This window comes from Alosa pseudoharengus, unplaced genomic scaffold (assembly GCF_046254945.1).
Source record: "Alosa pseudoharengus isolate Yale_2024_CS ecotype anadromous, Long Island Sound unplaced genomic scaffold, YU_APseudo_1.1 YU_APseudo_1.1_scf_20, whole genome shotgun sequence".
Classification (NCBI taxonomy): Eukaryota; Metazoa; Chordata; class Actinopteri; order Clupeiformes; family Clupeidae; genus Alosa; species Alosa pseudoharengus.
This window is the reverse complement of record NW_027468664.1, coordinates 25,526,317-25,541,316: the sequence shown is the minus strand read 5'-3', so window position 1 is coordinate 25,541,316 and position 15,000 is coordinate 25,526,317. Positions and strand designations below refer to the sequence as shown.

The following is a 15,000-nucleotide window of genomic DNA, read 5'->3' as shown; positions in this document are numbered from 1 at the left end:
GAGAGTATGTATGTGACGACTGCACAAATCAGCCCTCAGTGGAAAATGCAGCACAGCACACACCTAAGGTGTAACACCATTTCTCGTCCCCCCAGAAACACTGAGTGCCCCTTTGGTGGTTCTGCTTACAGAGTAGCTCTGGCAGTAGTCACTGTTCACTCTACACTGTACGATCACTAACCCACAACACAAGCACGAGGTCACAGTAACACACCCCACACACACACACACTGCAGCATGTCACATGGCATTGGCACAAATGGAGCTACAACAGTGCATGCAAACACACACACACACACAAGCACACACACACACAAAAACACAGAGACACACACATATGCACAGAATACAAAAAACGCATTCTTAAATGCACATTAACACATACAAATATACACATGCACATACAGTCAAGGGAATGATTGGGGGAAGCAAAACTGACAAGCAGTAATTGATTGCGTGATCAAATCTCCACCCTTACATCCAGATGCGTGAAGTCATCAACATGGGACCACGGACACAGCAATGATAGCCATGGCAACCGCAGAGGTTACAATGACTACTGTGATGATGGAAGACTTCTAAAACCATGAAAATGACAAGACTGCTGTATCAACGATGAAAACACAGGTTTAAATGACCAGGGTACGGCAAACTACGACCATGACGAGGAGACACCGATGATGAAATTGAAGTCGTTATGACCACGACTGGCCATAGCACTGCCGATGGAGATGACAATGACGAGGACAACCACGATGGTGATGGTGGTGGTATGGGGAGTGTGGGGGTGGGAGGGGGGGTTGTTGATGAAAAACATGGCTGCAGGGGTCGGAGCAGGAGGTGGTTGGGGGGAGGGGGGGGTTGGTTGGGTTGGGGGGGTTACCTGGGCTGGCCAGCGCTCCCAGAGAGCCCCCAGAGGAGGCCAGGGTGGAGGACGGGCTGGCCGTGCTTTGCGCGGCGGCGGCCGCGGCAGCTAACGTGGCTAGGTTCTGCAACTGCAGAGCGTTCATACCTACGGAGAGGAGCCAGAGCGTGAGCAGAGTCACACCGCTAACATGCTGCTATAAGCTAGCTGGGCGCTAAACAAGGGCGCTAACTAGTAGTTAACAGGGTGCTGACAAATGTCTAAACGGTAGCTAGCAGGATGATAACAAATGTCTAGACAGTACTGTAGCTAGCAGGACGCTAATAAATAAGGTGGCTAGCAGCATAATAAAATATGTCAGAACGTGAGCAGCGTCACACCACTGACATGCTGCTAGCCTAGCAGGGTGCTAACAAATGTCGAATAATGCAGTTACCAGCATGGTCAAATATTTCTAAAATGTTAGCTCGCATAAAGCTAACAAATGTCAGGATGCTAAGAAATGTCAACTATGTTGCTGAATGCTAAATAAATGTTTATCAATTGTCTTTCACTTGTTGCCAACAAAAATGTACGAATCACTTGCAGGTAACTGACAAAATAGCAACAACTTGCTAATGTCATACCATCTTGGTACTAACAAAACTGCAAAGAAAAAATATAAGGTAGACCATGAGCACAAACAAACTGTAAAACTGAGCCAAATGTAAAGCCAACCTCACACTACACACACTCAACAAAATACTGTCAGGGGTCAGGCAGACACCAAGGTTTAAAAGAGACTGTTACCAATTCATCACAACCACAATACACTCTTTGCCTGCTGATAAACTGCCCTGACAACTACAACACGACCACTCCAAACGGATGCTGTATTCTGTGATGTCACAAGAATTTTGGGTAGAATGTACAGACTAATGTGATGCTGTCTCCTGTTTCTCACTTCTTTGATAGAGGACAAGCAAAGTCATGTGTTGTTAAGTATGTATTAAATGTGTAATAAATATAAAAAATAGTACAATCATCATTGATGAACGTGACTGGTGGTCATTTCATGTCTTCATCCAGCATCCATAAAGCTCAGGGAACAACTTACAGGATTCATGCCATTGAGATGCTGACCATGTCTTTGACACACAAGACCTATTGTGACTGTGTCCTCAAGGGAGTAAGAACACACAACACACACTTTGACACACACACTGCCAAAGACACAGACACACACACACACACACACACACACACACACACACACACACACACACACACACAAACACACACACACACACATGCACACACATACACACACACATACACGTCTCAGAAACCAGGGCTAAAACAGCCAGAAAACAAAAGGAGGGGCATGTGACCTAAATATTAATACTTCAGAAACACACACACACACACCACACACACACACATACCTCTCGCAAACTTGACACAGTTAAACTTAAATAGCTCAAAGTTTTTAAAAGATAAAATAGGATCAAATCCTCATTCTTCTCTACCAGAGCCATATCAAGGAGCAATAACACGTTTGTCTCAACCCCCCCCCCAGAATAACGTCTGTACTCTGAATACTGTCAGATCAAATCACAGATCTGACAAATCAGACAGAAAGAACTGACCATCTTACGGACAGACGTGGACGACAATTACTCCATATGCTAAATAACACAAGCCTTTTCAAGTTGAGTTTGTTCTATTTTGGTTCCTGTCGCCACTAAAAAGTAGGCTCCATGACGTGTGCGTACGGCAGACACTTTCATCCCAGTCGCACTTTGAAGTGACGTGGAGTGCGACAGCGCAGATCAAGGACAAAACACTTGCCAAACAGGTGACAACAAGGTCTGCGGTAAACACAAACAACACCAGGCCGTGAAGAGCGGGGAATGTTTTTTGGCGTTGTGTTAACTTTGCACTCCGTCGTCTGCGGCTTCTGCTTCAGAGAGGCACTTGTGTGGCTGACGCTTTGTTCCCGACGCTAAAGTAACTCGCGCTAACAAGGGTGATTCAGCGCTCAAGAGCCTCTTCCACACTGACCTCATCACACACACACACAATCACATACGGACACACACACACCACACCACACACACATACACGTCATGTCACATCTAATGGCACTTAATCACCGCTGGCTGGCAGAACTTGAGCACCGAGGTTAGCGCGCGGCGGCTAACTCCCACCGCGGCTGCGACAGCAGCGCCGGCACACTCCGTACCTGTGTGTGGGCCGCCCAGACTAAGAGCTGCAATCTGCATAGAACTCCATTAGCGAGAGGAGTCCGGCCATTAGCCAACCGCAGACAGCACAGACGTCAGCGCTTCGGGGCTAGTGCCTGCTTTTAGCACGGAAACACACAGAGCTTTACTTATTTAACTGCTTATTGTTGTTTTTTTTACGGTGTGTCAACAGGGTAATAAATATATCTTTTACCAATCTGTAAACACTGTAATCAAAATAGATTCTATTTTGCCTGAGCAGAGTGACTGTAGCAGTCATACTGATGTTGAAAGACTTTAGTCAACATACCCTTTAATCCTATAAAACCAACCTACCCTTTAATCCTCTAAAACAAATTCTGCTGCTTTCTCACGACACCATGGTTTGGTTTTCTTGACTGCTGGTAAAGTCCTGATGATATCGCTACATTTCACTGTCTTATTTACTTTGCCAGGTTCATTTATTTCAGTGTATCTGTGAGTTAGTCAAATATAGTCAAGAATGTAGTTTAAATGGCACATACTGTAATGGGTGCTTGATGTGTTGATTAGTCATTAAGATACATATGATCAGAAATTTTCTTGACAAAAATGAAGCAGTCACTTTGAGCTATAAGCACACAGACAAAACGTCATCACACACACACTCACAGACACACACGCACCCCCACCCCCCCACACACAGACACTCCCCTCCCCCACACACACGTGTCCCATATGCCATTAGCAGCCTGTGAGTATGTCTCTGTGTGTGTGTGTGTGTGTATGCATGTGTGTGTGTGTGAGTATGTGTGTGTGAGTATGCGTGTGTGTGTGTATGTGTGTGTGTGTGTGTGTGTGTGAGTTTGTGTGCGTGTGTGTGTGTACAGATGGAGTCGGCCGTGCGGGATCTCAGCTGCTTTAATTGAATGTTGGGCGTGGATAATTGGCCCCCTTAGAGCTCCTCACCCACACTACACAAGAGAGCCACCAGATGTCAGCTGCCCACGCCGGCTGCCAATCACCCATCGTTGCCCGGCAACAGATGCACGGCCACAGAGGATCTGGGAGATGGCAGTGAGAAAAGTTGGACACATTGGTCTCTGTGCTGGGCATGTGTGGCAATCCACACTGTGTGTGTGTGTGTGTGTGTGTGTGTGTGTGTGTATCTGTGTGTGTGTGTGCGTGTGTGTGTGTGTGTGTGTGTATCTGTGTGTGTGTATCTGTAGGCCCTTTCACACTGGCGAAATCACCGCGATTTTATGTACCAGAATCGCGGAACGACTGTCCCTTTCACATAGACCGAGGGGGAACGGCGGGACAAAGTGTCTCGCCAAATTTACTACCAAGCCCCCTAGACATTTTGCCGAGTTTTTTCGTTCCAGCACCAGTGTGAATGGGTCAAGGCGGAAAGGGGAATCTGGGCGGGCATTTCGATGCTATGTCCAGCCCACCACAGGAGATTGCAAATCAATCTGATCAAAAGCAGCAATAGCAGAGACACCACATTATGTCAATCTATAAATTCACAAAGTCTCCAGTCATTCAATGCCTGCTAGAGTTGACTGTAGCTTGGAATGCAATCGGTTGCCATAATAGGCTATCCTAAAATCCAGCGATAAAACAAAGCATGAACTCATGAGTGTCTGTCTGCCCTATATGTATATCCTCTGATTGTAATGCTTACAGATATCTAGGCGATATTTGTAACATTTGTTTTGTATTTGGCCTGTTATAAAACCATGTAGACCTATTGAACAATTTAAACACATTAGGAACCGCAAAGTTGGAGAGATGCATAAAGACATTGCTGCAAATTTAAAACCGGATTACTCTGGAATGGCTAACTATACAGTACAGGGGCATGCAAATTTGGGTGGGACAGAATACCTTTACAGAGCAGCAGCTCTGGCCATATCGGCTCTGGCTCACATGATGTACTGCTTTAAATGCATTATCGCTTCACTACCCAACACGCGAACAAGACAGAAAAAAAAAGAAACCAATGTGCTTATGTCGCGATTTCCGATAGGCCCAGGCCTAGAGAAAAGACAGATATGGTAACCTAACAATTAGGATTTGCTTTGCCTACACTGCTGTTTGGTTGTCCCAAACTTTGAGACGATCCATACTCGCATTAACTGAATCTTATCAACCCGAACTGCGATGTTCCAAACAGAGTGACAGGATGCCTAATAATCTCACTGCCTTCGGCATAACTGCTACAGTACGCCTAGGCCTACTGTTAAACACCTGAAAAATATTAAGCTGCTGTTTTCTTTTCATGACGAGCACTAGGCCTACGCATAAATGATATATGACTGAATGGAACGTTGCGTTTTTAAGCGCCAGAACTGCTTATCATGTCGTGTGACAGAGTTTACACCAATCATCATCTTCTAATGTATCCTTATGTTGAGATGTCCATTCTCTTTGCCCTAGGCTATCATTTGGGCGCGAAGCATGTTTCAATTAAGACAATACACAAGCTAATTTTTATTGTTGTAATACGGCTGGATTACGGCTGGCGGCGCCACTGACCAAGGCCACAGTAGCCTGTGAACCTCTGATTTTCAAAGGGGAATCACGGCGAACGCAAGGGGCAACTCTTCTCTTTATTTTTCCCTTCCAAATGACTTTTTATTGTCTGAAGACATCTATCGCAAGAATTTAACAGCAACAGCAAAGCAAATGCAAGCTAACTAAAGTGCAGTCGGTTCTCCCGCCATGGTTTTTGAAATCACACACCTGCTGCATCTGAAGCCCCACGCACGCATAATAAGGCCTACGACTATCACTCTACACGCCCCCTGTTGCACGTCACAATTTTATTTACTATAGCTGATCCTGCCTCCTGGCTCTCTAAAATGCTGCATCATGTGAACAGATCAGCAGGCCGGCAAATTTTCATCTCGCTTTCAGACACAAAAAGACGGCAAAAAGACGTCTCCTCTTCCCGCAAATTTAGCGGGATCTCTGTGTGAAAAGGCCTTGTGTGTGTGTGTGCGTGTGTGTATCTGTGTGTGTGTGTGTGTATGTGTGTCTGTGTGTGTGTGTGTCTGTAAATGAGTCTGTCTGCCTGTGTTAGAAATGGAAAAAGATGGGGTGAGAGATTGAGTGTGCTGGATAAGGCCAAAGTAGTGTGTGTGGAGTCTGCTTCCCCGTTTCCACAGTAAGCCAGGCAGAAAGGGAGAGTGTGTGTGTGTGTGTGCGTGTGTGTGTGTGTGTGTGTGTGTGTGTGTGTGTGTGTGTCTCCAGCCCATGAGTGAGAGCGAGAGACAGCTCTGGGGGCCCCTAACCTGAGATAAGGCACGAGGCAGACCCTATCAGAAGAACACACACACACACACACCTTTACACAGAAACACCTTCATACACACGCAGCTCTAATTATAATTGGTGAGTGACGGATGTAAAAAAGAAAGAAAAAAACAGCGTGAGGTAGAGTTGTAGAGGTAGAGATAGAGTTGTTAAAAGCACACTCTTGACAGAGAGGACACGTGTGTGTGTGTGTGTGTGTGTGTGTGTGTGTGTGTGTGTGTGTGTGTGTGCGTGTGTGTGTGTGTGTGTGTGTGTGTGTGTGTGTGATAGAGTTGTTAAAACCACACTCTTGACAGAGAGGACACATGTGTGGGTGCGTGCTGCTATTCTTTCAAAGACCTGCTCATTGTCAAGGTCTTTATTTTCATGTTAATTCATTTCCCATTATAAAACATAATTATTTGTTTTTTTGTTTTTTATTATTTTGCCGTGTTGTCAGGGCGAGTAATTATTTTTGGTCACACGCTATTTATAAACGTCCACCTCTGACACGCGCACTGACAGCCTGATAAACAGGAAGCAATTTAACACTGACACATCCACTGAGCAGCTCAAAGAACCACAGAGAGATGGAGACACAGACAGAGACAGAGAGAGAGAGAGAGAGGGAGAGAGAGAGGGGGAGAGAAGTAAAAAGAATAGAAGTAGATGAGAGAGAGAGAGGAGAAGAAAAGAGAAAAATAGGAGAGAGGAGAGAAAAAGGGAGATATAAAAGGTAAGGACAGGGGAGAACAGAGAGACAGTATAAGGAGAAGTCACAGAAGAAAGGAGGGAGTAGAGAACAAGAAAGAGAGGAAAGAGAGTGAGAGACAGACAAAAGAATAAACTCAGGAAAGGAGCGCTGTGCTGCTCTGTGCTCTTCTGTGTTCTATGTTCTATTCAGCTGTGCTCGTATGTGTTCTATGTTCTATTCAGCTCTGCTCGTATGTGTTCTATGTTCTATTCAGCTGTGCTCTTCTGTGTTCTATGTTTTATTCAGCTGTGCTCTTCTGTGTTCTATGTTCTAATATGCTGTGTTATGCTGTGCTCGTTAGTGTTCTATGTTCTATTCAGCTGTGTTCCGCTGTGCTTTTCAGTGTTCTATGTTCTATTCAGCTGTGCTGCTCTGTGCTTGTCTGTGTTCTATGTTCTATTCAGCTGTTCTCTGCTGTGTTAGTCTGTCTTCTATGTTCTGTTCAGCTGTGCTCTTCTGTGTTCTACAGTATGTTCTATTGTGCTGTGTTCTGCTGTGCTTGTCAGTGTTCTATGTTCTATTCAGCTGTGTTCCGCTGTGCTTTTCTGTGTTCTATGTTCTATTCAGTGTGTTATGCTGTAGTTCTGGATGTTCTGTTTTGCGTATCCGTTGGTTACAATCTGGGTTTGGAATGTAGATGCGCATGATAAAGGCCAGACCTGGGCCATAACTGAACCAGAAGTAAGCCAGCTGTCAGCCGGATCAGCTCTACATTCAGCTTGTGTCTGCCACTGATTCTCTCTAAAATGGAGGAGAGAAGCTAGAAGCTGGCCTGTCTAGTTCCTGTCTGTCTGTGTCTATCAGCCTGTCTGTCTGACTGTCCCACTCCATCTGCCTACGTGTCTGTCTGCTTGCCTGTGTGTATCTCTGCCTGTCTATCAATACACCTACGTTAAATGCCTGTCTGTCTATAGCAATACGATTAGAAGATCATGAAAAGCAGACTTGTCTTAACAAAGAAGGAAGACTCACCTCTCTCTCTCTCTCTCTCTCTCTCTCTCTCTCACACACACACACACACACACACACACACACACACACACACATTTGCAGTTTCACATATTTGTCATCCTCAAATAACACAACTTTTCATGACAAACAGCTAACAGAATATCCAGGACCAAACACTAGTGAACCTCTCTCTGAACAGTATTAGCAAAAACAGCCAGACATCTTACTTCAACCAACACATGGGCTACTGTATAAATGTTAAGTTCATTCATTCATTCATTCCTTCATTCATTCAATAAAAGGCTAATCACACATAGAAATATGCACTATTCAGGCAAGGTCCAACACAACTTCCCAGGGTCATTCAAAGACGTACCATGCTGAACCTCAAACTGAATGCACAGTTTTGTGCCCTACCTACCACATACAGTATCATTATTTAAAAAAAAAAAAAAACCTGCTGTGTAACCTTCAAGCCACTTCAGTTGTAATCCGTCGCCTTCTCCAAGACGAATGAAGCCAAACGTTGACAAACCGACAACATTAACCAGTTCAAAATGACATACCACGGTATAATCTTGCCACCATTTTAGTTCACTTTCCATACTTCCCATGCACCCTTCTCCTTGGCCTCCTGTCTGGCCGTTTATTGATTCACGTTATCTAAAGCCAGTCCGTAATTACCAATCCCCAAGAAATGACAGTGACCTTTGTGGTGTATGTGATTAACCGTCTCCTTGTTTCCTAAACTAATGCAGACACTTAACGCTCACCTGCCTGATAGCTCAGGTGGATATGCAAGAGAACTCAGAAGGGCCTTGAGTAGCTAGTACATCAAACAACGCTACAGCGCTACACTTAAGATGTGCAAGTTTTGAAATACTCTCAACCATGACATGGGGGAGTAATGGGCAATTTCAGCGTGTTCCAGCTTTTAAGGACATCTCGAGATTTAGTGCACTTTATACAAGGCCATTCCAAAGCCTTTTATGCGCTTGTTTATCTGATCTTGGCTTTTCAGGTGGTTCAAAATCTGAGAGAAAGCAAACAAGGGAAGGAAAAGGACACAGATACAGTAAGACAGATGCGTACACTCTCAGCGTGTACAGATGCGTACTCTCTCAGCTGGGCTAAAGATGCGTACTCTCTCAGCTGGGCTAAAGATGTGTACACTCTCAGCTGGGCTAAAGATGCGTACACTCTCAGCGTGTACAGATGCGTACACTCTCAGCTGGGCTAAAGATGCGTACACTCTTAGCTGGGCTAAAGATGCGTACACTCTCAGCTGGGCTAAAGATGCATACACTCTCAGCGTGTACAGATGCGTACTCTCTCAGCTGGGCTAAAGATGCGTACACTCTCAGCTGGGCTAAAGATGCGTACACTCTCAGCTGGGCTAAAGATGCGTACACTCTCAGCTGGGCTAAAGATGCGTACACTCTCAGCGTGTACAGATGCGTACTCTCTCAGCTGGGCTAAAGATGCGTACACTCTCAGCTGGGCTAAAGATGCGTACACTCTCAGCTGGGCTAAAGATGCGTACACTCTCAGCTGGGCTAAAGATGCGTACACTCTCAGCTGGGCTAAAGATGCGTACACTCTCAGCGTGTACAGATGCGTACACTCTCAGCTGGGCTAAAGATGCGTACACTCTCAGCTGGGCTAAAGATGCGTACACTCTCAGCTGGGCTAAAGATGCGTACACTCTCAGCTGGGCTAAAGATGCGTACACTCTCAGCTGGTCTAAACATGCTTGTCAGTGTAGTATTGCTAGATGGGTGTTAGGGGCTGGCCACTTTCCCTAAGGATAATGTACAAGTTTGACCTCTAGTTTGTCTGGGAGTTCTGTGCTGTGCTGAGCTTTGTGTGTGTGTGTGTGTGTGTGTGTGTGTGTGTGTGTGTGTGTGTGTGTGTGTGTGTGTGTGTGTGTGTGTGTGTGTATGTGTGCGTGTGTGTGTGTGTGTGTGTGTGTGTGTGTGTGTGTGTGTGTGTGTGTGTGTTTGCCCTCAGGTGTGTGTGTGTGTTTGTGCTGTTGCAGGAGTATCCTGCTGTGTTAGTACACTCATATTAATTGGACAGTGGGATTTGGGGGAAGAGTTGCATTGGGACCCCAAGGAGTGTGTGTGTGTGTGTGTGTGTGTGTGTGTGTGTGTGTGTGTGTGTGTGTGTGTGTGGACCAATGTGTGTGTGTGTTTCACACTCACCTGCCATCTGCTGGATCCCACTAAATGCTCCCAAGCTGCTGGAGGATGTGGCCTGCTGGAGGAGCTGAGGAGGAGAGAGGGCAGATGAGGACGAGACGGACGGAGAGAGAGAGACAGAGAGAGAGAGGGAGAGAGAGAGAGAGAGAGAGAGAGAGGGAAGGAGGGATAGAGAGAGAGAGAGAGGGAGAGAGAGATGATGAAAACGAAGAACATAAACAGTTAAACAGTGAATGAGGGAGAGATAGAGAGAGAGAAAGAGATGGACAAGGACAAGGGACATTGAGAGTTAAACAGTGATGGAGGGAGATAGATAGATAGATAGATAGAGAGAGAGAGCGAGAGAGAGAAAGAGAGAGAGAAAGATGGTCAAACAAAGAGCGAAATAAAACAGAATGGAAAGAGAGAGAGAAAGAAGGGGAGAGAGAGAGAGAGAGACAGAGAGAGGACACATGTTAGACAGATCACATGTCTTTCATCAACATGAAAAACAAACTTAAGAGCTCTATTCCCTGAAGGCTTCAGAGCACGGGGCACAGCTGGAGAGAACAGAGTCCAAACCACAGTCCTCTGCAGAACCAGATTGGAACCGACTCCATCGGATTTGCTTCCTGTTCAGTGGCTATGTACACATCAGGGGTCAGAACCTGCCCTGAACTACTTCCGGTTCATCTGGTCTGAACTACTGCCCCAGGTCAGCACCAAAGTGGGTAGCCCTGGCTTCATCACATATTAGCTCCAACCATTTGCTCCACCACTGAAGCAACTCATCTCTTCAGCCACATAGATCAGCTGATGGATGGCATCACCTGTGTTCAGTGCACAGGTTGAAAGCAATAATACATGGCAGGTCGTTCACTTTCTGAAGCCAGGGTAACCTACCTCTGGGGTCTGGCTTGAATCTCGTTCAGATCTGACATACATCTGCCTCAGACCTAGCTTGAATCTGGTTCAGACCTGGCTTGAATCTGGTTCAGATCTGACATGCATCTGGCTCAGATCTGGCTTGAGTGTGGCCCAAGTCTGGCCCATGCCTGCTGAGTCTTTCTAGCTTAGCCTCGGTGTGCTCTGAAGCCCTCGTGAATCCAGCCCAGCGACTACTTCAGATCGAGAGGAGAGAGTGTGTGTGTGTGAGGAGAGCTGTTGACGACTCGGGGAAGTGTGTGTGTTTGTGTGTGTCAGTCAGTGCGGAGGAAGTGTGTGTGTGTGTGTGTGCTTGTTTGATGGTTCGGCGTGGGCAGTAGACCTTGGCAGGACCAAGAGCTGGCCTGAATCCAGTCCTGAATCCAATCTACTGCTATGGAGGGGAGCATTTCAAAACTGAAAGAATCCATGATAAACACCCATGAAACCAAACCTAAAGGACAGTGTGTGTGTGTGTGTGTGTGTGTGTGTGTGTGTGTGTGTGTGTGTGTGTGTGTGTAACTCTGCTGGCTTTGGTTCAAGTAAAAAGAAGGTTTAAACAAGGGATGACCCCTAATTGAAAACATCTGGACAGGTAGGAAACAATATGTCTAACGTGTCTCACAACCAATCAAGATCAATTTGGGCTGTCACATGGTTCTCACCTGCCCAATCACCTTCTGTAGATGCCATGACAGGAAGTAAGTAAGCATGACTGCTACTTTAGTGGTTCTGGAAAGCAGAGCCTCTGTCTAAAGAGAGTTTAACCAGTAGCCAGATAAGAATAGCGGGTGGAAAACCTACACGTGTGCTGTCCTCTCAGGTATGGCATGGGTGCTATGGAAACCACTGATATATGTAAACTCCGGTACAGATTTGGTGTAAACCTGGCCTGGATTTTCCACAATAGCCAATCAGGTGTAATCATGTTCCAGAGTCGACATCGATCAGGGTTAAAACCTTAAAAGAGTTTGAAAGGCAGCTACCCGTCTAGCAACAGACTCTTGATACAGATTTGGCCAAAATCCGCACAATAGTCTACAGCTATCAGGCTAGCGTAGGAAGGAGAGAGGAACTTATCGGTCAGACCGCCAGACTGTACAGGCTAACCTGCTAGGAGCTAACCTAGCCGCGCAAGCTAATAGGCTAACTAGCTAACAGGCTAACTAGCTAAAGGGCAAAGGACAAACACGCTAACATTGATGTTAAAATGTTACTTTTGATAACAGTGGGTTGAGGGGGAGGGTATCTGTGACTACCATCAGGCTAGCTCTACTGGATAATGAGAGATAAGGGAGAAGTGAGCGGTCACATTGGACAGGAAGTGCAAACATGGCAACCGTACGCAAACAGCCCGGGCGCTGCAGGAAGTTAGCACTGTGTGCGGCAGAGGCTCTTTCCTGTGCTATACCAGCCAGTGCCACCCACACAGTGCCTTGCCTTCCTACATACTCTGTCATGTATCAATGAAGAAATTGAATATTATTCAGATAATTGGCCATTCTGCAGCTCCCAGCACAAAGCTGTGCACTGACACCACAGTGATGGTTTGGAGAGGGTCATTGGCGTGTCTGAGTAGGGGGACCAGTCTGGCCCAGGCTTGGAATGAATCTACAAGGCCAAACACATCTTGCAGTGGATGTAGGTTATGTCACAGGCGGGCATCCACCCATGCACACACACACACACACACACACACACACACACACACACACACACACTCAGTCTCTCTCTCTCTCTCTCTCTCTCACACACACACACACACACACACACACACACACACACACACACACAGACACACACACACACACACACACACATACTCAGATATGATCTGAACCTATCGATGTCAAGCTTCAATCTGAGCCCAGTTACTTCAAGAGTCTCAGCTTTTAATGACCTGCTCACAACAAACAACAGGCCACTGAGACAATTACCTCCCCTGGGCCTCTACTCCTAAGAGGGCTCCTAAGAGGGTTAGCAGCTAGCTACGGGCTAAGCCCCAAAACTGCAGCGATGATGGTGGTGTGGTGCCAGTGCAAAGCCCCGCGAGGGAGCGTCAAAACCAGGCCTCTCATTAGAACACATCAAAGACCCGGCAGCAGCGAGGGTGTCTCTGACAGGCCTGCACTTAATGACCAATGTGATGGAGGGAGAGGAGGAGGAGGACAAGGTGGGCAGGGAGAGAGAGAGAGAGAGAGAGAGAGAGAGAGAGAGAGAGAGAGAGAGAGAGAGAGAGAGAGAGAGAGAGAGAGAGAGAGAGAGAAGGATTCTAGGATTAATAGTTCGAGAGATGGAGAGCCGAGATAGACAGATAGGTAGATAAAAATAATTAATGAAAATTCATTATAAAGTTAATTAGCCAAATTAAAAATTTACAGAGAGAAATAATGAGAGTGAGAAAGGCCGAACCAAAGAGAGAAATAGAGTTTCTGAGGGAGAGAGAGAAAGAGAGAGAGAAAGAGAGGAAGGGCGAGAGGGAGCTGGTGGAGTTTAAGGAGGGGGTGGGGTTAAGGAGCAGGTGGGTGTGTTTTTTTGGAGGGGTGGGGCTTGGACTGACTGCGGCTGCCGCTGCGTTGGCTGCGCTGGGCTGGGTGGGCGTGGCCGAGTGGTGGGCGTGTCCCCTTACTGCCAGATACTGCGGGGTGAGGCCGCCCAATCCGGTGAGGCTACCCCAGGCGGAGGCGGAGTTTAGCTGCTGCATCTGCTGGGCCAGCTGCTGCTGGAGCCGACGCTGCTCCTTGTCCTTCTGGGTGTCGGCGAACTTGACCACGATCGGAGAGGAGCAACCCTACAGACGGACAGAGAGAGAGAGAGGGGGGGATAAGAGAGAGAGAGAGAGAGAGGGGGAGTGAGAGAGAGATGGAGTAAGAGACACAGAGAGAGAGATAAAGTAAGAGAGAGAGAGGGGGGGTGAGAGAGAGATGTGAGGGATGAGAATGTGAGGAAGAGAAGGAAAGAGAGATGAAAAGAGAGAAGGGGAAGAGAGAGGGGGAAAGAATAAGGGAGGGGATGATAGAGGACAGAGATAGTCAGAAAGACAAATAAATAGAGAACAAAGGATAGAGACCAAGAATGGAGGGATGGAGAGAGAGAATAGAGCATGAAGATGGTGAGGGAAGAGAGGGATAAAGAAAGAGAGAGAGAGAGAGAGCGAGAGAGAACGAGGGGTGGTGGCAGAGGAAAAAGCAAAGTGTGGATGGAAGATCAGAGGATGAATAAAAGAGAAAGAAAAGCACAGGGGAGAAGAGAGAAAAGAGAGAGAAAGAGAAGAGAGAGAGTGAGGGAAAAGAAAGAGAGGGAGAGAGGGCAAAAGGAGGAAAGGCATCTTTTAGTTCCTTGAACTGCACCAAAAGCCAACTAGCCAACAAGTCATCCTGATTTAAAACATATATACATCCAGGCACACTTAGGCACACACACACACACACACACACACACACACACACACACACACACACACAGGCACAGAGAGGCAGAAGACAGGCTGCCTCCTCAAATGCGAGTTTTGTGCATTTGGACCCAAGATGCTGTTTTTACTTCCCCATAAGGGGATTTCTAGATTTATAAAACTATTTCATCATCTCCACTACACACACACATAAAATACACACAAAAACATAGACACACACACACACACACATACATACAAACAAACACACAAACAGATACATTTCAGTTGGGTAGAGACAATCTCACACAAACACATACAGTACACACACACACGCGCACACACACACACGCACGCACACACACACACACACACACACACACACACACACACACACACACACACACACACACACACACACACACACACAC

The 15,000-nt window shown here is 46.5% G+C and overlaps 1 protein-coding gene across 10 annotated transcripts in view; it reads right to left on the bottom strand.

Annotated features, from left to right (window-relative positions):
• celf2 (cugbp, Elav-like family member 2) overlaps window positions 1-15,000 on the bottom strand; it is a 204,076-nt gene that overhangs the window by 19,683 nt on the left and 169,393 nt on the right. For 6 of the 10 annotated variants that reach the window (XM_076296933.1, XM_076296938.1, XM_076296935.1 and 3 more), the window contains exons 6-7: window positions 13,739-13,969; window positions 10,279-10,342 (exon numbers count right to left, since the gene is read on the bottom strand). In XM_076296933.1, the coding sequence (XP_076153048.1) occupies window positions 10,279-10,342; window positions 13,739-13,969 (295 nt within the window). Of the gene's footprint in view, window positions 1-883; window positions 1,013-10,278; window positions 10,343-13,738; window positions 13,970-15,000 lie in introns of all 10 variants that reach the window. The other 4 variants (XM_076296941.1, XM_076296939.1, XM_076296940.1 and 1 more) reach the window with 2 other exon arrangements.